General features: G+C 51.6%; 1 protein-coding gene across 1 annotated transcript in view; it reads right to left on the reverse strand.

Moving 5' to 3' along the window:
- SMAD6 (SMAD family member 6) overlaps window positions 1-21,038 on the reverse strand; it is a 43,187-nt gene extending 22,149 nt beyond the window's left edge. The window contains exons 1-3 of the mRNA XM_009887314.1: window positions 20,955-21,038; window positions 20,058-20,112; window positions 18,272-18,349 (exon numbers count right to left, since the gene is read on the reverse strand). Coding sequence (XP_009885616.1) covers window positions 18,272-18,349; window positions 20,058-20,112; window positions 20,955-21,038 — 217 coding nt within the window. The remainder of the gene's footprint in view (window positions 1-18,271; window positions 18,350-20,057; window positions 20,113-20,954) is intronic.
- Window positions 21,039-21,648: the final 610 nt, after the last annotated feature.

Here is a 21,648-nt window from a genome sequence, read left to right on the forward strand (position 1 = left end):
CCTTACTCAAAACAGAAAGTCGCCTTATTTCCCAAAACCCAGCTTTGATCCCCCCCCTCCCCACTGTAGGCATGCCACCGGGCCGGACGGTACCTTGGGAAGGGATCGATGGCCAGAGCACTCCAAGGGGAACGCGGGCACGCCAGCACACATAGGAAAGCACTTTTCTCATCACCCCCTTTGAAGAGAGTTGCCAGGTCAGGCTAGCCAGAAAAATCGTGTTTCTGAGGCTCTGAAATGTTGAGATTTTTCTCCCTGCATCACAGCCTGCTTCATCGCACCAGCGGAAAATAATTCAAGGTATCAGGGTGACCTGCTAGGTCATGTCAGGCTCTGCGTGCAACGCTCGCCGTTGCCTTTGTGGCACAGATTCAAGCCAGTCTGGAGACCACAAAAGAGCGTATGACTCCCCACAGCAGTGGCACCGGAGCGTCACACCAAGGAGATGCAGTCCCATCCCTGTACCCTCCGTTGGGATGGAATAGAGACACATGGCTTTGGAAAACCATTTCTGCTGCCTGCACATGCCTGACACAATATTTCAGCTTATTCACATGACACAAGCATTAAATGCAACTTCAAAGGAGAAATAAGTAAATAAAGGAGAAATAAGTAAAATTTTAAAGGAGAAATAAGTAATAAAAGCGCCAAGATAAGTCCATGTGCTTTCCCTCAGGTGAATACTCACCCCGGTGCTGGAGAAAGGCTCTTTTCCTCTGGGAAGGCAACAAACCATCACAGGGAACCGCACTCACCCTCATCTACTGCAGCTGCATTATTTTTCTTTTCCATCAGACCCAACTGCAGCCAGGTATGTTCTCACCAAGGCCCAGCGCTGCCACCTCTGCCTGACCCCCCCTCTGGCCGGGGCATGACCCTGTTCCCCCCCCAGCTCTGGGGGGGACCCGAGCACCCCGTTGGGTGAGACGCTGCACTGCACCAGGATCTGGATGCTCCACTCTGTGGGAAAACAAATGCCAGCTCCTGTTTGCCGCTCCTTCTGCCATCCAAGGGGCTCGACCGGAGGCGGCGGGGAGCCCTGCCTGGGTGAGGAGCCCCAGCCCAAGCCAAGCCGTTAATCCTCATGGATGTTTTAGCTACAACCCCCAGTTTTTCAGTTTGTGCTGCCCGCGCCATTCTGGGGCACCAAAGGATGGACGTCAGCGGGCGTTTTGGTACTTAACGAAGCAGGCAGGCGTGAGCTGTTAACGCTTTAACAAATTTCACTTGCGGTTAAATTCTCAACTTGCTTGCCCGCCTTGGAAGCCCCCTCTGAATGCCCAAGACCTTCCCGGGTGTTTGAACAGGGTGGAAAACACGGCTCGAAATCCCTGCGGAGGCTTCCCGTGCCCAACACGCCATGAGCACTCAAACCCAAGGATCTGCACCGCGCCGGCCTGACCCGCAGCACAGCTTGGGAAACAAATAAGCACTGTGTCTTAACAAACCTCTCATCACAGCAAGCTTGTGCCGCGACGGCCGGAGGTGGCGCATCCCGCATCCCGGTCCTCCCTCCGCAACCGCCCGCAAGGCGATGCTCTGATGTGGGACGTCTCCGAAGCCAGCCCAAAACCCCAGGCGTAAAAAAACACCCTGCGTGTCAAAAGAGGACGGAGCCAGGAGAAAAAGTGTTTTGGAGGCCACGGGAGAGGCGGGCGGCAGGGAGAAGCGGGGGCTGAGCGCACCGTGCCAGCTTCACCCTCGCCCGGCCCCTGTGCGGTGCAACTCCCTCCTGCCTCCCAGGGCAATCACGCTATGGCAGCAAACTGCTCCTCACAGCCTGCGCGGGGGGGGGAAGAGAGCCTGCAGGGATGGGGAGAGGGAAAAGGAGGGGTGAGAGTGTCGGGGATTAAAATTATATTGTGTACAGATCTCAATGAGAGGGAGAAAAAAGGGGGAAGCGGAGAGAAACAAACTTATTTTCTGCACGGCAGCGATGGAGGGGTGGCGATTCGAGCCACGGCTGATCCGGGATTATCTTCCGTCTCTCAGAAACGTTCTGGTGTTGGTTAGTTTGTCCTCATTTAAACCCTGACGGAGCGTATCGCGTACATCCAGCCTGGGCAGCCCGTTCCCGTCGGCGGGATAAGGCAATTCAAAAGTATCATCGGGAACGAAGCCTCTGCGTTTAACGTGGACAACGCACTCTCCGCTCACTTAAACCTTCATCGGTTTTGTGTTGGGCTCTGAGAGCACCTCTCTCCAGCAGCCCAACACTTTGGGAGGCGTCAAGCCCTTCTGTTATCACCTTTTTTGTTGTTGTTGTTGCTGCATATGTATTTTAAAATGAACAGTCAACATTTGCAGCACGCTGGGATGCGCACGCATCCGTCAGGCAGGACGGGGAAGGGCCTCCTGCCCCACCACGAACAAAACCTGTTTGGCGACGGATCTGATCCACACATGCAAAATGCCGCAATGTCAGATAGGCTCTCCCGTTTTTGCTTTTGAGATTTAAATTACTTTTGGAAAAAACAGATTTTCAGCCAAGAATCGGGAAACTGTGCCATATTATTTTTATTGTTTACCTTCTTTCAAAGAGCTACGGTCTGCCTGCATCTCTTGCGGTCGGCTTCTGACTGCAGAGAGCTCAGCTGAATTTTCTGGGACCGAATAACCCCTCAGTCCCCAAACGCCACGCGGGTCACCCGCGGGCTCCTTTCGTCCGCAGCCAAAGCAAGCAGGGAAGGGCCGGGGAGGGAACCATGTTCGGGACTATCCATCACAGACTCCAAACCCAAAAATGACTGCGACCACCCAGAGCCCCGGGAGGAGGTGAGCCTGGTGGTGACGGCAAACGCCGCAGCGAAGCAAGCTACCAGTGACCCCCCCAAAACCGCGCGGCGCCGAAATGCTCGTCTCCCCGGCCCCAAACACCTCGCTGGCCCAGCGGCCAAGCTGCCCCAGTTCTGCACGCAACCTCGTTTAGGCTAATTAAGAAGCCAGCTATACTCCCCCTGCTGCATCTACATATCTGTATCTATATATCTCTATATATCAGCTCGTCTCTGCGAGTGCGTGGGAAGGCTGAAGTGCATCCTCACGCGTGTGTTGCAGGACGGGACGGCGGACGGTACAGCAGCACAGGAGAGTCCCTGGCGGAGCTCCGGCACTGGTTTCCCATCAGGAATGAGCCCTGGGCATCCAGTTCCCTCCATGGCTTCGGAAAGCCACGCTCAGCTTTTCCTGCCTGCAGGTTCAAACGAAGTCATGAGCAGAAGCAGAAGCTCCCCGCGAAGCAGAGGAGCTTCACAGGCGGCGGAGCTCAGCGTGTAGAACACCAAGTCCACGCCGCCTTTGAAGCGAAGCCCTTCAAAGACGGGCACATACCAAATCCACTGAGGTTTTGTTTTTTTTTTACACAAACAAATTCAGCATGGCAAGAGCAAAACTAATTTGCAAAGATCTTTTAATGTTAAAAGTCTCAAATGATGGACCCTTTCAAGCGCAGCTGAATTCAATCCAGCTCTGAATGTCCCTATTGATGATTCAACGTGGAAAAGACCATGGATATTTCAAAATATGTGGCCGTAATTACCTGCGAATAAAAAACAACTCTAATTTTCTTATTTCAGCAGCAAAGAAGCTGCTCTGAGCGCTCCTATTCTAAAACTAGTGATGTGCGAACGACTTTTTTTTTTAAAAAAACATACTTTTGCTGACATTTCCCTTTCATTAAAATAGCTCAACAATGGGGGGAAGAGCAACTCACCACGCGCATAGGATCTTTACCTTACTTTGTACTCGCAAAGGAATTTCCTTGCCCTCCTCTGGGGTGGAAGTTTCCACAGTCGCAGGCGAGTGGCTTTAGCAGAGTGTCCCGGGGCATCCCAGAAACTGTTTTGCTCCCTTTTTCCAGGAAACGGCCGTAAATCTTTGGAGGCCGAGTATAATTCAGCTGGGCTAAGAGAAGACAGATGCGACACGCTCCCAACGGGGTGCAAATGGCCGGCCCCCTCCGCGCTCACCCCGATGGGACGGGGCAGCTGCCGTAGGACACAGCTGCCTGCTATAACCTCCCGCTATATTTAAAGATGGGCCAAATCGAAAAAGGGCTTGTTCTGGGGTCTGGTCCTCCAAACAAGCCATCACCTGGCTCACTGGTGAACAACTCCGGGGTTTCCGTGGGGCCGGGATGTCCCCATCGCAGACATGGGCTCAGAAGCAAAGCACACAGTGTATCACCAGCTCATCGAGGGACATGAAATAGCCCGAAAGTCTCCTCTTACCCACCCCTTGTCACCCCATCCCACAAGGACAAGAGCTCACACCACAGGAAGACTGACAGCTATGGCTGAATCAAGAGGATGGGGACTGAGTGATGATGGAGTAGGAGCCAGACCCGTCCCCTCTGGTGATGGGGACCCAGAACCGCAGCAGCCCTATGGCTCAGTGTCCCCAGGGGCTGCCCAAACCCCTTCACACTGGCCTGTAGGAAATGCCACCTCCCCAGGGGCCATGGCTCCACGCTGGCAGATACCAATGCATGACGGCCGTCCCACCACAGGGGTCTGATGGGCTCATTCATACCACGTTAATCAATCGCCATTGACGGTTATAGACTGCAGCAGATCAATGAGTTAGTTATAGCTAAAATTTTTCACTCTGAGGGTGGTGGGACACTGGAACAGGTTGCCCAGAGAAGTTTTGGAAGCTCCATCCCTGGAGGTGTTCAAGGCCAGGTTGGACGGGGCTTGGAGCAACCTGGGCTGGGGGGAGGTGTCCCTGCCCAGGGCAGGGGGGTGGAACTTGATCTTCAAGGTCCCTTCCAACCTAAACCATTCTATGATTCTGTGGGAATTTGGACAGACTGACCCATTCACTTCCTTGCACATGGCGTTTCCCTCATCTCCCCGCCGGAAAACTGAACAAAAAGGGCAGAAAACATGACATGAGCAGACACGTCTGCGGCATCAATACCAAAGCCCCAGGTAAGGCTTTCGCCAGGTGCTGCTGAACTACTCAACACGTGGCACCTAACGGCATCCAACGCTCCCTGCAACACCCCCGCAACGGCACAGCCACCCTGACCCAGCTCTTCTCCCCTTGCACTGGATCTGGGGAGCAGATTGAATGTGCCACAGATACAACACTCATCCACCAGTGTCCTCACCTGCACCAGGGGAAGCCAGCAGAAGCCCATGTGAGATGGAGCAGAAAGCCCCCCGACCAGGTCTCGCAAACTCTAGAGCTAGCTAGAGCTGTCACCCTTGCCCAACTCAGGCCCCAACCATAAAACAAGTTCCACAATAGTGTTATTTATTTTTTTTAAGTCACAAATTATTTCCAGCAGCAGGAGGGTGGAAGGATGCAGCGTGCTGGACCCTGCTCACCGGCACCGAGCCAGTCCCATAAATGGTTGGCAGCCGGCAGAGCAGCGAACCCATTTCTATTGAAATGAGCTTGTTACTACTAATTTTTACTGGCTTCCTGGTTGATTCATAAAGTTTTGTTGGGTTTTTTTTGTTGTTGTTGTTCGGTTGGGTTTTCTGCAGATCTCAGAATGCAGTTCCTGAGACACTCGGGGGAAAAACAAGCCCCCACCTCCCCACGAAGGGCTGCTCCCGCACCCCGGCGCAGGCGAGCACGTTCCCCTCAAAACTACGGCGTCTTGTTTTCAGGGCTTTGTAAAATCTTGTTAGAAGGAGTCCTCTGGTTTTGAACAGGCCAAAATCAAAACCTCATGGACTCTGTTTTACCATTACCAGCCCCAGGGCAGAAATAGCTCCGGACTTCAATGGCAGCTTCAGATGCACATTTTATAGGGACAGTTTGGGTCTGAGACATTAAACTCCCCACTTTCACATCTATGCTCTCTCTCAACAGCTGGATGCACCAAGTCGTTGCGCTAGACAAACCTAACCAGACCTAATTTTGGAGCCTGAGCTTTTTATAATTACCAGCAACTATTAGCTGCGAGACCCGGCACAGCTTTGCCCGCCAATCTTTGCTCATCACCCGCATGGATGAGAGCTCCACTTTTTGGATGGGCAAAGACAGCCAAAGCAATACTCCCTGTGAACACCGTGAGGGCCACAACAGTTTTACTCCATCAAAAACACCAAAACAGACTGTGCAACGCAACATGCACCCACTCGGCACTGAGATGGGCTCCTGGCCACGAGCTGAGAGCATCACCAGCCAAGTCAAGCCCAGGAGGAGGACGCTACAGGAACCAGCCCATGCCACATCACCTCCCCCAGCATCACTGCTATCTGTGTGATATTTCAAAATGTCCTTAACACTTTAATACGGCTCTTCCCACGTGCTTTGCTTATTGCTTCGACTTAATTAGTATAAAGACCTTTCCCTTCACATTTGCTTGCAAGTGCTGGACCCTAAAGAAACCTGCAGCACTGAGCACAAGGCAAGGAGCTGCTCAGATTAAGTCCATAGCTCCCTTTTTGAAAAAAGTCCAGTTATGCCATGGCTTGTCTTGATCTAAAGAAGAAGAATGGGAGAAAAACCCACCATATATGTCACAAAATCATAGAATCATCTAGGTTGGAAGGGGCCTTTAAGATCATCGAGTCCAACCATTACCCTAACACTGCCATAAGCACCACTAAACCACATCCCTCAGCACCACGTCTGCCTGTCTTTTAAATACCTCCAGGGATGGGGACTCTACCACATCCCTGGGCAGCCTGTTTTCACACACAGCTCACTTCAGGGCACGAAGAGCAACAAACACAAAAGCCACTGGAAGAGTTCAGGACTCGGTGACTGCGTGTGCTGCAGAGCACAGGGGAAGATGCAACGGTGCTCCCAAAGGCATCACTGGGGACCGGCGACACAACACCATTTATTCCGATGGAAGGGAAAGCAGAGCCAGGGGAGTTTCCAGCTACCACCATCCGTGTTCACCTTCCCCGCTGTCAGTGAGGGCAGGGCAGGCAGGGATGCTCCGAGATCCCTCAGCCTTTCTGCGGGGGGGAGATGAATCAACTGCCTCATTCTTCCAAGTGGACAAACTTGCACTTTGCCGGCGCGGGATCTCACAAACGGAGCGTTGTCTGAGCGTAGCGCCAGGCGCTCGCCCCTAGAATAGGCCATGCTTTGTAACAGCCAGAAGGGAAAAAAAAAAAACAAAGGAAAGAAAGAAAAACGACGTGGTCTGAACAGCACGTCCACCCCTCTGGGATGGGACCCTCTGGAGACAGGTGGAATAAATCTAAAGCACAGCACTATCATCACCCACCAACCAGACACCCAAGTGCTACACCTCTGTGCAGGTACCTACAGGGCTTTTTCATCCAAACCCTTCAGTCAACACCTTTTTTTTTTTCTTCATTAAATAGACAACAGTGGTTTGCATCACTATGTGTGAAAGCATAAAGCAGTTGGCATTTTTTTAAAAGTCTTTAACATTCTTTGGCTCCTCGAATGGAAAAATCTTAGCAAATGGGATCTTAATAAATGGAAAGAGCTGAAAAACGGCCTTTCTGCTGGCACGTTTTGCTCCTGCTAATGGAATACGTAGATAAAACCGAGACACAGTTGTGTCTCAAACCCTTCCGCAGTGCTGCTGCGAGAAATCCTGCCCAGGTCTCCCTGACGTGGTCCTCCTTGCATTGAGATGCCCCTGCAGCAGGATGAAGCTTCCAACTCCTCCTCCGGCCTCTAATACACAGTCAACGTGAGGAAAGCGCACAGCCTGATCCTGCTGCTGAAAAGCGCTGAGGAGGAGGAACTTCTCCAAACCCATAAAACCCGAAGGCAGGCAGAAGAAGGGGAGGGCAGCCACCAGCACAGCTCTTCAAAGCCCAGGCAGGGACACAGCCAAGCTGCAACGGGTCCAGCTGAGCATCGGTGTCCAGCTGGGACAGCAAATGTGACACGAGGCCACTTGTGTGAACTCCCATTCCGGGAGGGAAGGAGGGCTTTGGTCCAAGGGAACCAGGCTTGGAGCTGGATGGGGATGGCTGGGGGATGCTGCAGGGCAGGACCACGGGGGCTCCGCTGCAAGGGGCCCTTCTGCCACCAGGAAAGGCGTCCTGCTCCCCCAGGACCAGAGAACTGCTGCGAAGGAAAATACAAATTCTCTACTGACCCCTCTCTCTTGCACTGTTGGGAATTTGACTTTTTGGCAGGTTTTGCGCATGGGCTTTTATAAGCTGAAAGGCAAAATGCCGAGTGCACAGAGAAGCATGGCAGCCCCTCTGTTCTCAGCCAAACTTTGCATCCCCATGCAGAGGTAGGAACAGGTTTTATTGCATGAGGGAATTGAGGTCTGGTCATCAGAACCAATGCTTAAGACATTTAAAAAAAAAAAAAAAAAAAAGAAGTTTATTTACCACCTGCTAAACAAGGAGTTCAGATCACGGCTGGACCTCTGCACCGCAGTATTTTAGGGTGGCTGGCCTGGCTGTGATGGGACACTGCTGCTCTGCAAGGGCAGCCAGGAGCAGCCATCTGCATCCCAACGCGGGGGCACGATGCGCTACAGCACCGCACCATCGCCACTGCCAGACAGCGTGAGAAGGCAGCGGCACGTGCTGCGGGCACGATGCTGGATGGATGCAGCTCAGCATCCCCGTGCTGCCACCCAAAATGAGACACAACCCTGAACCCCAAAACAGGCTCAACCCCAGTGCCTTGTGCGCTAGCAATGGGGACGCTGGAACAACCACAGGGCGCCGCTGGGAAAGCAAACAGCCATCACCGGCACGAGCTGATGGCCTTGAAACCGCTGAAAAAAGGTAGATGAAGAAGATGCTCAGGCACCAACGGAGCTTTGGTTTTAATTGCATTTATCTCCTCGGATGCTGCTGGTATTTTCCCATAACCGAAGCCAGGGGTGATGAACCGAAGGGATGCTCAGCTTCCCACCAACGGGAAAGCACCTCCAGGAAGGGGGCAGCAACGTGCTCCAGCGCTTCAACGCCGGAGACCATTTAATCCCTGTTCCAGCCCCAGGAGCTGCAAAGGCCATTAGAAGTCAGCGTTTAGCAACTCTGGCAGAGGTCAGCCAAGACAGGCATTTCCATGCGAAATGTTTTTGTTCTTACAAAAAAAAAAAAAATCCACTCCACAAAACAAACAGGAATTCAACAGTTCTCAGCACCCGAAGCCCAGACCCCAGCGCTGGCGGTGCATTGCACAACTTCTCATCAACCTCCCCTCTCCGAGCGCTCAGCCCCGTAGCGATGCTTTTTTCCAGCCTAACCACTCAGTTTCAGGGGGAATCAACCAAGGGAAAGGCCTAAAATAGGAGGGAGAGCAAGTACAGCCTGCTGGTGGTATAAGCACCATCCAAATCTGATGCCCTGTGAGCGAGGTGGGACCCCGACGAGCCGCCGTCCCTCCTCATCCTCGCTCCCCACTGCACTGGCTTTGCTTTGGCACCGCTGAACTACTCAACTCCCGTGCAGGACGGGGAGGGAGCATGTTCCTCTCCTCCTTCCCAGAGCCCACGGCACGGCAGGACAGGCGGCAGTGCTCGGCAGGGCTGGGAATGGCAGCAGCGGCATGCCTAATCCCCTCCGATCCCCGGCACTTTGGAAGGACAAAGAGCCGAGTCTCCTTTGCCAGTAAATCGAACCTGCGGTTCCAGGGGCTCGAGGCACTTCAAAGCCTGCAGCAGCCTGGCCAGCAGCAGTAAAGGGATGTACTTTTCGGCTGTCGAGCAGCAAAGTAAAATCCACACAAATAAGCAGTGTTCCAGAAAACCAGGTTTAACCATCAGCAGCCCCGAACGACGGGGGATGTTTTTCCTCAAGGGTGGTTGGGGTTTTCCCTCCCCCCCTCCTTTCCAGTTTGTCTTAGGGTATTTTTTTTTTCTTTCTTACTAAAACACGTCTCGAGCTCCCACACCACACACCCCTTTCAGGTCTGAGCATCCTCCAGAGGTAAAATGCTGAGTTAGGTATTGGAGTCCAGGAAAGGAGGTGCCTTTGATGAATAGCAAATCTACAGACTTCAATCGTTTCGCTGAGCGCCACAGATTTAATAAGTTATTTCCGTGGAAAACCTTAGTAACTCAGTTATGAATCAAGTCTATAAACACCTCTCACTCATCAAAGTGCCACAGAAAAAAAAAAAAATTCTATTACTGTAACTGTGAATACAAGCCTCTCTCTACAGGTCCCTATAAGAAGCCAAAATTCCTCCTTCAAAACATTCACCATTTTCAAAGGTCATAAATACACTATGTCCAGTATTCAGCAAAGCCATTTAAAAAGCAAAACACAGGCGCAGAGAAAAAGTAAAGTTCAAACAAAGACGTACCATCAGATATGCACTGTTTAAAAGACACAACCGGAGTTACATCAAAAGAACTTTTACTACCTAGAAAGCCATATCCAACTCCTAATAGGGTGCAAGAATGTAATGTTTTGGCTACAAAGATTAAACTAATTTACTTTTAAGTAACTTGCTTACTTCCTGATGTTTCTTTTTTAAAGTGTGATGCTTAGGTGCTTGGAGAAGTCAGGGATGTGATTATTCTGTGATTCAAGGCCAAACATCATAACTACTCAATGAACCACAGACAAAAACATATTTTATCTGGGTGTTGTACTTAGTCCAAGAACTTCTAGGCTAAAAACATCCCGGCTAGCTGCGAAAAGCCGTCCCAGTTCCAGGTAAAGGGAGGAAGGGAGAGAAAAGAGCAATTCTCTTTCCCTCACGCAGAAGCATACTGAGAAACTCAGTGCATTGCCTACAACGAAACGGTGCCCCTCAAATACTGCCCGTGGTACACTCCTTTCGGGGCACCGTCCTGCCCGGCTCCACCGCGGCACATCCTTCTTCAGTGCCGGGGAGCTGCGCGTACACACACAGAGGCAGAGGTATCATCTGCAAAGCAGCTTTAATCCCTGCATTAGGCACGGGGCCAAGTATTAATAAGACCAACCTTCTTCCACCCCTCGTGCACCAGGCAGTCTGTGTTACTCAAGACAGATGATCCCAAGGCTCTGGCAGCTACTTTTGCTTTTTTTTCCCCTTGTTCTTCTTCTGGACTAGGGACAGCTCTGATCGTCTACGTTTTTCTAAGTGCTGTCTGTGTTGGATGGTTCAAGGAGTAGTATCAGCCACCGCAATAATCGAAGAGGAAAGATGTTCTTGCACATGAAGCAACGCAAGCAATGGATGATGATGGGGGAGGTTTTGGCTTGATTCACAGCTCTCCAACAGCTGCTCCATCTACTCTGGGAGAAATCACTGACCCCCCCCGGCTCTTTGCAGGGAAGAACTCATGGGAAGAAGGGAGTCCACCACTGTTTCCTCAGTTGAGTTGACGAACATCACCTGAGCTGTCTCAACGGAAGGTGCTCCTCAGGGGCATGCAGGTCCCTGGGACGCAGCAGCCCCAGTCAAACGCAGGATGCTGTGTGAGCTCCCTCCCATCTTCTCTGCTTGGCACCATCAATGCGCTGGAGAACAGCGTTGCTCTTGCAAAGAGCATCTGTACAGCTAATAACGAAGGGACATTTCTCCATCTCCCAGTCCAGAAGATACCTTCTCTACTGGAAGACAGTATTTCTGTAGGCTGTTGATGATGCTGTCTTGCTGTGTGGGGATGCAAAGCCTCAGAACAATCTTTATTTCCTTCCTTGGGAGACCTTCAGCATAAACCATCTCTTTTCCCATCTCCAGCAATTCCCCGGTGGTCCCTTACCCTTTACAAAATTAATTTCCCCTCCCCACGTTACCAACCTGGCTCAGCTCGGAACTAATTTCAAGACTGAAAGGTTTGTATTGCAAGCTCGTAATCCATAGGATATTTTTATGAACAGGTGTCACTCGCTTTAGAAACCCTTCTACAGCTGCACGGCCACTGCCGAAATTTCATCCTCCTTGCGGAGGCCTGCGCTCTCCACGAATGGGGTCACCGGCACCTCTCCTGCTCCTCCAGATGGGATGGCAGGTACAGATGGCAACACCAAGCATGGTCATCCACAAGCTCTACAAGAGCAAGCTCCTGCGGAACTCAACGCCACCGCTGTTGGGTTTGGTGGCCCGACATGAGCTGCCCTGCAGGGCTTTAATGGAGAAACCACCACCTGCAGGAAATATTTTCCCCAGCCTTGATCTACGGTGCTCTTTCTTCAATTGGTAAATAAGGGTGCACTTGCTCAGGCTCAATGCTCTGGGCAACACCTCCAGCTGCACATTAGTAGGAGTACTCTCTGCTGGGTTATGCAGCTCATGGATGACGTGCTGCCATCAACAGGCTTTGGGCACAATGAAGGAGCCCACCCGGCCGCAGGATCAATGATCGCTCCCCTTCCCTTTCTGCTCCAAAGAAAAAAAGCATTTGAACTCCAGGAGCTGCCACCTGAGCCGCCCACCACGGCAAGCACAAACCTACTGCAAGAACACCCGCAGCCCTTCTGTAAATCTACAGGCTCCGGTGGATTTGCCATCAACCCAGAAAGACGTTTGTTGTAGAATAAAACCGCACCCCCGCCTCTCTCTGAAAGGGGCAGGTGCTCAGCGCCCAGCGATGCCGTCTCCCAGCGCCTCCCCACCTTTCCCTTTCAGGGCTTAATTCCGTGATTCACCCTCCAGTCCGCAAAGTTGCCTTTGATGTCAACCCCAGGCAGGGCCAGAAGCTGCACGTGAACAAACCCAACACAAAGGGAAGTCATCGTTGTGAAGTTCTCCCGGCCATCGGGAGGGATGCTGCTGCGCGGTCCCGCTCTCCGGTGGGGATTCCGACATTCACGGCCACCCACGGTCACGTGGGGAAAACCTTCACACTGAGCAAAGAATTCCTCTCTGAAGCGCACTGGAAAATAGATGCACTTTATTCCCCGTTGGCAAACTAAAACTATAGAGGAAAAATGTTTAATATAAAAACATCTGACAAAGCACCTCCAGGATGTATTTTTTTGCATCAAAGAAGTAGCTCTTGGCAACAGCCTCACTGCTCCGACAAGAAAAGTTTTTAGCCAAACCCTGATTGTTATAGACTGCGCAGGGTAAGACGCGCCAGCGAACTTAAAGTTAAATATGAAAGAAAAAGGAAACCAAAACCATTACTGGCCCAAATAAACATCTGTCTGTGATTAAACTGGATGCACAGATAGGCTCTGCTTTTTTTTAATGGATTTATGTTTCTGCAATAGGACGGGGGGAAGAAAGGATGAAAAGGCTCCAGGGTGCAGCTGGGTCAGACCCATCCCGCAGCCCCCGGTGCTGCCACCCTCAACCGGCATCGAGACACCCCAGTGCCAGAGGCAACCATCAGAAAGCCGCAAAACCAACGTTTCACCCCCAGAAGAAATCGTTGCCCTATTAATGAGAAAAATAGCTCCCCCCCCCCTTCTATTAGCAGGTAATTTCACAATCTCTCCTCCAATCTGGAAAGGGCAATGTTTGCCCAGTTTCCACACATATCCGCCTTACATATTTATAGGATTTTTTTTTTCCTACTCCTAACACACAGGATCTTCATAAATTTCCTTGTTAGCATAAATACTTGCAGTCTGTTATTTCTGGGGGGAGAAGGAAGAGAGACGTTCACTTTCTCCATTCAGTGGGTTTTCAAATATGCTCCCTTAAGTTCATCCTAAATATTGCTGGAAGCAGAAAAAAAACCCTCCGGCTCTCGCTTTGGAGCCGTGGCATTGCTTCAGCGGGGCTGAGTCATCAGCCGGGACAGACGGGCACGCTCCCGCCTTCCTCCTCCCTTCAGGGGTACGGTGACCCTGCTCCCCAAATCCAACACCCCCAGTCCCACCATTGCCCGAGAAGCAACTTCTCCACCTTCCCAGGCTTTGGGAAAAAAAAAAAAACCAACAAAAAACCCCAAATAATTTAAATAAGCTCCAGTCCATTCTCTTTGTTTCTCCTCTCTCTCTGTTAATTCACAATTATCCTCCACCAACTACGGAGGGGCTGACACGGAGTGAGTCCCTGAGCAGAGCTCATCTCTACATGGAGACCATCATCTTCCAGGCTTCGGCAGAGCTGCTCGGAGCAGACTCACGTGTGCAATCCCACTTTCGGGTACAGCTTCCCCGCTGCTCTGGAGCTCAGGGAGGAATTAATCACTCCTCCAACAAACCACCAACTCACAATTTGTTCTTTTGGATGCGCGTTCCCAGCTACAAATGGGTTCACCAGAGCTGAGAGACTTGAAGAGTTTTAGCACACAGGAAGTGAATCGATTTCAAAGTCTTTAAAAAAAAATAAATTAATAATAAAATAATATTTTTGGAAAAATCTAAAGCAGCATCTTCCCTGGCCTCCTGCTGCTGGGGCAACCTCTCCTCACCAACCCCTACTGTCCCCACTCGCCTGCGCTCAGCTCTCACTGGTAGAACTTCTTTTCTCCTCTCCGCTCGGGCCAACTGACCCTCATTTCTCCTATCTGAATCCACCCGGTGCTGAGCATCCCCGAAGCCCGGGCTTCAGCTCGGCCGGTCAGTGGCAGGAGGGGACCGGGTACAGGGAGGTGGGTCGGACACGGACACCCGCGCTCGGCAGGGAGGAAGCGCTTTTCCCTCCGGAAAACCCTGCCACACGCAGGGCTGAGCCTGGCGGGCACCATCGGTTCACAAAGGCATTTCCATATGAACAATGAAACTTTCTGCACAAACACTGGTATGACTCCCGATTTGGCGAGGAGTAACGAGCAGGCATGTAGGGACACATGAGACAGGCTCTGGTGACGAGTGGCTCATTTTGAGGAAAAATAGCTACCGTAAGGGCTTGGCACTGACTGCTGCGGGCATAGTCTTCATTAAGTGTCTTCAATGGAGACACGCAGCCGGTGCGGGACCACTACACGGTGGCTGGGGACTTTGCTGCAAAGCTGCACCCATCACTATTCGTCTGCTTCTACAGCTAATGACTCATCCTTGTTAATTATTGCTCCGAAGAGAACCGATGCCCCAACATTTCTTCACTCTCTAGAGGATGGACAAGCTGCTCCAGACCTGCAGCGGCCACGAGCGATGACCAAGTCAACATGGAGACCTCTGGGAGGTTTCCAAGCAGCACCACCACCTTTTGCTACCTAACCCTTCCCCTCCTGCACGGTCCTTAGGACCTCCAGAATTTAATGCCACCACTAACGAGAACTCCAGTCACTACTTGTAGGAACTCATGGAGGTTTTTTAGCCAGAAAGACAGCCTGACAGTGTGCTGTGCGAGGGGAGTGCTGAGGAGTGGGGCGATTTCATGGTCTTTAAGAGAAGGTCCTTCCCAGGGAAGGTGAGGGACAGCCCTGTGGGATTTAGTAGAAGGCAGGAAATCCCCAAACCAGTGGCCCACAACGTCTGCTCCAGCACGTCCCCACTGTACTGAACCAGTTCCCGCAGCAGCGGCAGCGCAGCCCTCTACAAGCCTGGCAAGTCTAACGGGTACAGCAGCTTCTTGGCATGTGGTAGAGGAGCCAAGTCTGCGGGGAAGGGAAAAAAAAAAATAATAAAAAAAAAAAATTACTACAAATGTTCCACCAATTATGAGTCACGGGGCTGAGCTTTTGTTTCTGCCTTGCTGGCTTTTGCCCTTTCCCTGGTATTTCCCCAGCTCCGGCCGGGGGAGCCGCGCGGACGCAGACTCTGGCCAAGGCTCTGCTGGCACCCGGGGGACAGACACGATCCGGCCAGGGAAACGACCTTGGCTCAAAATACAACTCCCAAAACAGCAGGTTTTCGTCACCTCCGCTCCCCAGGCGTACGTGGCTGCAGATATAAAGCTAACGAGGAAAAGACAGAGCCCCTCTTCGTACTGCCGCGAGCCTGAACGCGACACTGCTTGGGCTCAGGAGAGGGAAACTTCGAGATCAAACACCTCCAAGTGCCCTTTCCCACCAACTCAGATCTTCCCAAGCCACTGTACCTCCCTGAGAAAGCAGGAGCATCCCCAACCTGAGGGAAACGCTGTGGCTGGACGTGAACAGACAGCTTCATTTCATGACCCAAACGCTATGAACCTCACATGAAGAGGACTCTGGGGCATCATCCATCGATCCCGCTCATGACAGAGAAGGTCCCATCTGCACAACTATTCACAACTTGCGCTTCCAGTCAGCATCGACCAGTACTCGGAATTTTATAGTGAGCATCACTGAAGTTCTGCTAGTTCAATTGAAGACTTTTTCCTACTTTTTTTAAGAGTGGTATTATAGCCAGGAAAAGGTCTACCTCAAAAAAAGGGGTTGGTTGTTCTTTTTTTTTAAATTTATACATATGACAGAGATGATCTTTTGACTTCATGCTAAAACTTCCTGTTTAGAAGTTCATCAAGTAAATGAGCAACAGTAGAAGAATGGTTCTCTTTGTTATCCTAAATTCAATTTTGTGGTTTTTCATAGGAAAAGGCTTTTTGATGATCAAAGCTGAGGCAATAAATAGTAGTGGCTTGATGCTAGATCCAAAATGTACTTATTTTTGGAACAGGAGTTAAATGCACATAGAGCTCCTTCGGTACACACAAGAAAAGGCAGGGAAGACCACGTGCTTTGTGTATCATTTACACAGGCCTACATTTCAAGCAGACCTTTTAAATAAGTTGAAATGGAGAATAAACAAACTGAAATGTGGCAGACAGATAGACTCAAGTCTAAGTGGGTTTTTTTCCCTTTTACTTCCCCGTGACAACAAGTATGGGTTAACTTCAGTGAAGCTCTTATCCTCTTTCAGCAATCATGAGCACTGGGGAAAAATAAATCACACAGCCCCAGACTCTTATTAAAAGTTACACCATTGGAAACTACACAGGGGGAGAGGAGGTATCTGATTTCAGCACAATCTTGGTCACATGTTATCATTATATTGTTCAAGTAGAAGTTAAAATCTCTCTTCCATTCCAGAAAACCCACCAGATGTCCCATAAAGGACTCAGCTGCGAGAGAAGCTAAACCATTACATCCTCTGGAACCCTGGTTTTCAAACTTGGCTGCTATAATTAATGGCAATTATCAAGTTACAATAAAAGCCATGGGCATGGGGAGCTTTACGGACATGTATCCAGCCTGAGGAATGTTTGTTCGGAATTGCAAACACATATTTATTATAGCATAACCCCGAACGATCCAACTCCCGGCTATCAATTGTTCCCCTGCTATGGACACTTGGCAGCACAACAAAAGCAGCGCGGGGCCGGCACGCCGGATTCGGCACGCGGCAGCACCGCGGCAAAACGATAACCTTAAAGGAGAAGGAGAAGGGAAAAAAAAATCCCCGGAGGGAAACGCGCCATCGTGCCATGACACTGCGGTGCCGTGCTGTTTCAATGCTCTTTGAAGTGCTGCGGAGACGGGATCGGCTTCAACATCCCGAGGAAGCCACGGGTCTCACCAAACCGGCCACAGACTCGTGCAGGCCAACAACGAGAAGAGAAAAGCCATCGCTAACGGACCCGTACCCCAAGGGTCCCCTCCACCACCATCAACTCACAGCATCCCTCAGAGAGCGCGGCAAACCCCATCCATGTGCTCAGCAACCCGGCAACTCAGCACCGAGGTGGCCAAGTCCTATCCCACCACAAAGCCCAACCTCCGAAGGAGGCACATGGGGCTTCACCGGGATGAAGGTTCGCCTACGTTCATCTCAGCTCTCAGACCATTAAGCAGGTCATTTCTTACACAGAAATTAAAGCCGGTCCTATGGACAGGTCCCTCCCACAGCCTGGGACGGGACACCACGGAGGGGAGACGTGGAACCATCACCGCAGCCAGAGCCCGATGCCACCAAATGAAAGCCCCAACTCTCTGCCTGCTTACAGGCAAAACCACCCCAGGCCTTACACGGCACCATTAAGCGAATGAAAGGTTGCAGGGGTGGGGCAGAGCGAAAACCAGGACCTAATTAAGCAGAGTTTTGTTGGGGAGCTTCCATGGCACGGCAGGTAGGAGCTCCGCTCAGGAAAGCAGGGTCGGCGCCGCAGGGCCGGCGCCCAGCAGGGAACGCAGCTGGATGGACTCGGCGAGAACCACCACGGAGCAGCATCCTTTGAAACGGCCTCACTGCTCCTGCCGTGGAGAGGATGAGGGCGTACAGCCCGTCCCCACGCCAGCCTACCGCCCCAGGGCTCCAGCGAGGTCCAGGCAGCTTCTGAGGCGGACACACGTGGCCACCTCCCAAACATCCCCGCTTGTCCCAGCACGCTCATCCCACGAGCAGCATCTTATCGCAACCCGCTCTGAACAATCAGCTCCAATAGCCGCTCTTTTTTTCCTTCTTTTCATGCTGAGAATACAAAGCCAGAGCAGCACCACAACCCCCCACCCCGTCTCCTCCTGCTGTCCTGCCCCAACCACCAGCTCCCCGGCGCAGACCCCGCGTGCGGGAAGGCGCAAACATCTGCCAACCTGAGAAGTCTCCGGGCGTGACGTTGGGCGAGTTTGTAGCCTCTGTTTCAGTGTAAGACAACGTGGAATCTGATAGATCTATTTAAAAAAAAAAAAGTGAGAGAGAAAAAAAAAAGAGCATTTTTAGTCCTCCTGCGTTTGCAAGTGCTACGTGACCACCTGAGGCTCTTTTGCTTCCCGTCACCAGCCCACATCTCCCCGGGAGAAACTCTCCACCGGGGCCAGAAAGCAGCGATTAACTTTGTACCTCTACCATGCAAATGCAAAGTTTGAATTGCTTCGACCACAAAAATAACTGCAGTTAAGTTGATCAAACAAGTAGGAACTTGGTGCTTACTGGATAAAGTTACATTAAGCCTCTAAACAATTCATAGTTACTATACTTAATTATCACCATTAAAATTCTTGAAGCTGTTTATTCTTGCTTCCTTCCTTCCTTCCTCTTTGCTGAAGCGAAGGAAACTTTGTTTTAACAAGTTAAGAGTCTTTGTTATTCTCCCTTGCTTACACCCCTCTAATTAAGTGCTCAACTGTTTGCTCACAGATTAACTATTATTTTTCCAATCAAACAAGCCAGTGAAGCAAATTTCAATCCCTGGCTGTTGTTTTAATAAAGTCACGTGTCACTCACTACCATCTCTCCCTGCAGCACAAGCAGTTTCTTAAAGGGAATTAACTCGGAAAGGGGAGCGTGGGGAGGGACAACTCCTTTTTTTATTTATTTTTTTCTCTATGCCTAACCCAAAAAAAAAAAAAAAAACCACAAACAAGCATGCCCAGCAAATTTTGCTTCGCAAGATGCCCTGGTCACCGGTCGGAGTTGAAGGAGCCGGTCCCCGCGGCAGGCGTGCGTGGTACGCAGCTCCCGGGGAGTCACCGTTGGCAGCGGGGTGGGACAGGCACGCCGTCCCGCCATCGCCCCGGCAAACCCCGCCTGTCCCATCCCTGTCCCTGCCCCATGGGGAGCAACACCAGCTCCCCCCGGTCATCGCCCCCCTCTGCAAATCAGAGCCACCAGCTCGGGGACAAAGGGAGAAATCCCGCGCTCCAGACACAGCCCCAACTTGCACTGGCAAGAAACCCGAGAGGGACGTGGGATTCCTCCCCTTTACTTGGGCAAGAAGCGGGGGCTGAAAACAGCCAGTGAGGATGCAGCGATGTCAATTCGAAACATGTCCACACCAACGTGCCCCACGCAGGCTCCGAGGCTGCCCTGTGCCACGCTCTCCAGCCGCCTTCGCTTCGCGCCCACCCCACCTGCCCAAGCCGCTTTCGCTAGCTTTTCTAAAAAGCCTTTTATAATTCATCAGGAAAAGCGAAACGCCATTCAGAAATCATACAGCGCTGAGTTTCAAAGAGTTTACATCTCATTTTAATAAGCAGAGGAAGGGCAACAGCCGGTTCCTCCGCGGCGCTGCGCAGCCAGGGCTTTATGGAAATGGCACCCAGGAGCTCCCGCTCCCCCTCCGCGCCGTCATCCCGCAGATTACACACGCAGACAAAACATGACGTCTGGTAACCTTTCATTACGCCTTCATTAAAAATAGCGCTTCATATTATTTTGGAAAATATGCATGTGTCTACACGGTAATTTGGTATGATAAACTGACATCCATTTACTTCTTAAAACCCGTCAGCTGATGCTTGCTCAGAAATAATGAGCAGCCACAAAATCCCGACTCGTTGGCTTCTGCCTGACGTGCCATGTAGGGATGTCTCAGAACCAAGACCAGGAGTGCACCATGAAAGAGAGCTGCCAGTAGATCAAAAGAGAGAAAACACGTACCCAGTGGCTTTTGCTCATCATTAGGAGACAGCCGAGAGTAGGGAGGTGGTGGAGACTCTGGAAAAACAAAACTTGATGTTAGTGCCGTGTTCGGTTTATCAACCAAACTCTCGCGCTTTCTCTTTCAGGGTAGGAACTCTTCCAAGGCTACAAACACCCAACGGAAGAAAACCCACTTGGAAGCAACTCAAGGCCAAGAGTTTTCCAAACCTTTGAAGAACAGGGGTTCCACCTTGACCTTTCAAAGTGGGCTTTACCACCAAAAATGCTGCAGTTCTCCCCTACAGCCCCACGCCCGCATCCCCGCCTGGGCACCCCCAGCCTGAACCACACAAAATGGCATGTTGTTCCCAAAGAATGACGCTTTCATCACCTGCGTCGGGAGACAACCCTCCAGCCACGGCTCAAACACACACACGGACTTAACAAGAGCTCTGCAAACACATGACAAGGACTGAAAAAGGGTGTCGGGTGATGAAGAGACACTCCTCTCTTGGCACACGAAGCATGACACCAGGGGCCAGGGTGGCTGCAGCCAACAAGCCACCAAAGTAACTTTGATTTATCCCAACAAAGCCCTGGGCACACGAGCAGCTCAGCAGCAGAGGCCTCCAGTGATCCTGCTCAGCCCGAGAGTGACCCAGCAACGCCCCCGAGCACAGGCTCAGCTTTAAGCGGTGGCACATCACCGCTCATGCGCTTGAAGTTAAGCAAGTCCTTAGAAGTGTCTGCTCAATCAGGTCCTCTAACTGGCTCTGGCTCTCCTTCTAAGAGTCAAGACCATGAAAAGGCTGAAGAAGGTCCTCCATCATCTTCTTGCATTGGTTAAAGGGTTTGTTTTTTCTCTTCTGAATTACGATTTTCTTCTAGAATTATAACTTGCTAAAACCGAGGTACATGCAGCCAGTTGAGCTCTATCACAACACCAGCACGGAGCAGTGACTTCAGCGAGAAGCTGTCCTGAGAAGTCAATGGCATCATGTTGACCCCAGGCTACCGGCGTGCCCCTCAGTTCCCACCCAGCTCCGAAAGCAAAGGGCTCAGCCCAACGCCTGCAGCTCGCTTTGGGTTACTTCATTCACAACCACCTCAGCACCCCCAGTGCCACCGCGCCGGGACGGCCTGTGGTCATTTACTGCTTCTGAGAAAAGGTTCCTCATGTCCCCTAACTGAGCCAGCTGCCCCACGGCAAGATGCTCTTCTCACAAAAGCAGACTCCGAGTTAAAAAATAATGGCACCAACGTCCCAACCTGGATGCCAGGGCCCCGACCTGCACTGCGCACAGCGGGCTGGTCCCACGTTAGCGCCAAACCCACTGCCACAGGGGACATCTTCGCAGCATCGCTGCCACACCGCTCCGCTCCGTCACCCTGCAGTAAAGCGGGGGGCAAACAGGACCAGCGACGGTCTCCGCAGGGAGCCACGCAAACCCTGGTGGAAACGGGCATCAGGGCCCTCCCAGGGCTCCCGCCGCCGTCCCCAGCGCCCGGGAGGAGCGGGTGGTGCCCTGGCACAGACACCCGCCATCGAAATGATAAGAAGCCACTCGATAACAACTCCGCTCTTGGCTACTGCCCGCAGGGCGGTGGG

Source organism: Charadrius vociferus, unplaced genomic scaffold (assembly GCF_000708025.1).
Source record: "Charadrius vociferus isolate BGI_N301 unplaced genomic scaffold, ASM70802v2 scaffold190, whole genome shotgun sequence".
Taxonomy (NCBI): Eukaryota; Metazoa; Chordata; class Aves; order Charadriiformes; family Charadriidae; genus Charadrius; species Charadrius vociferus.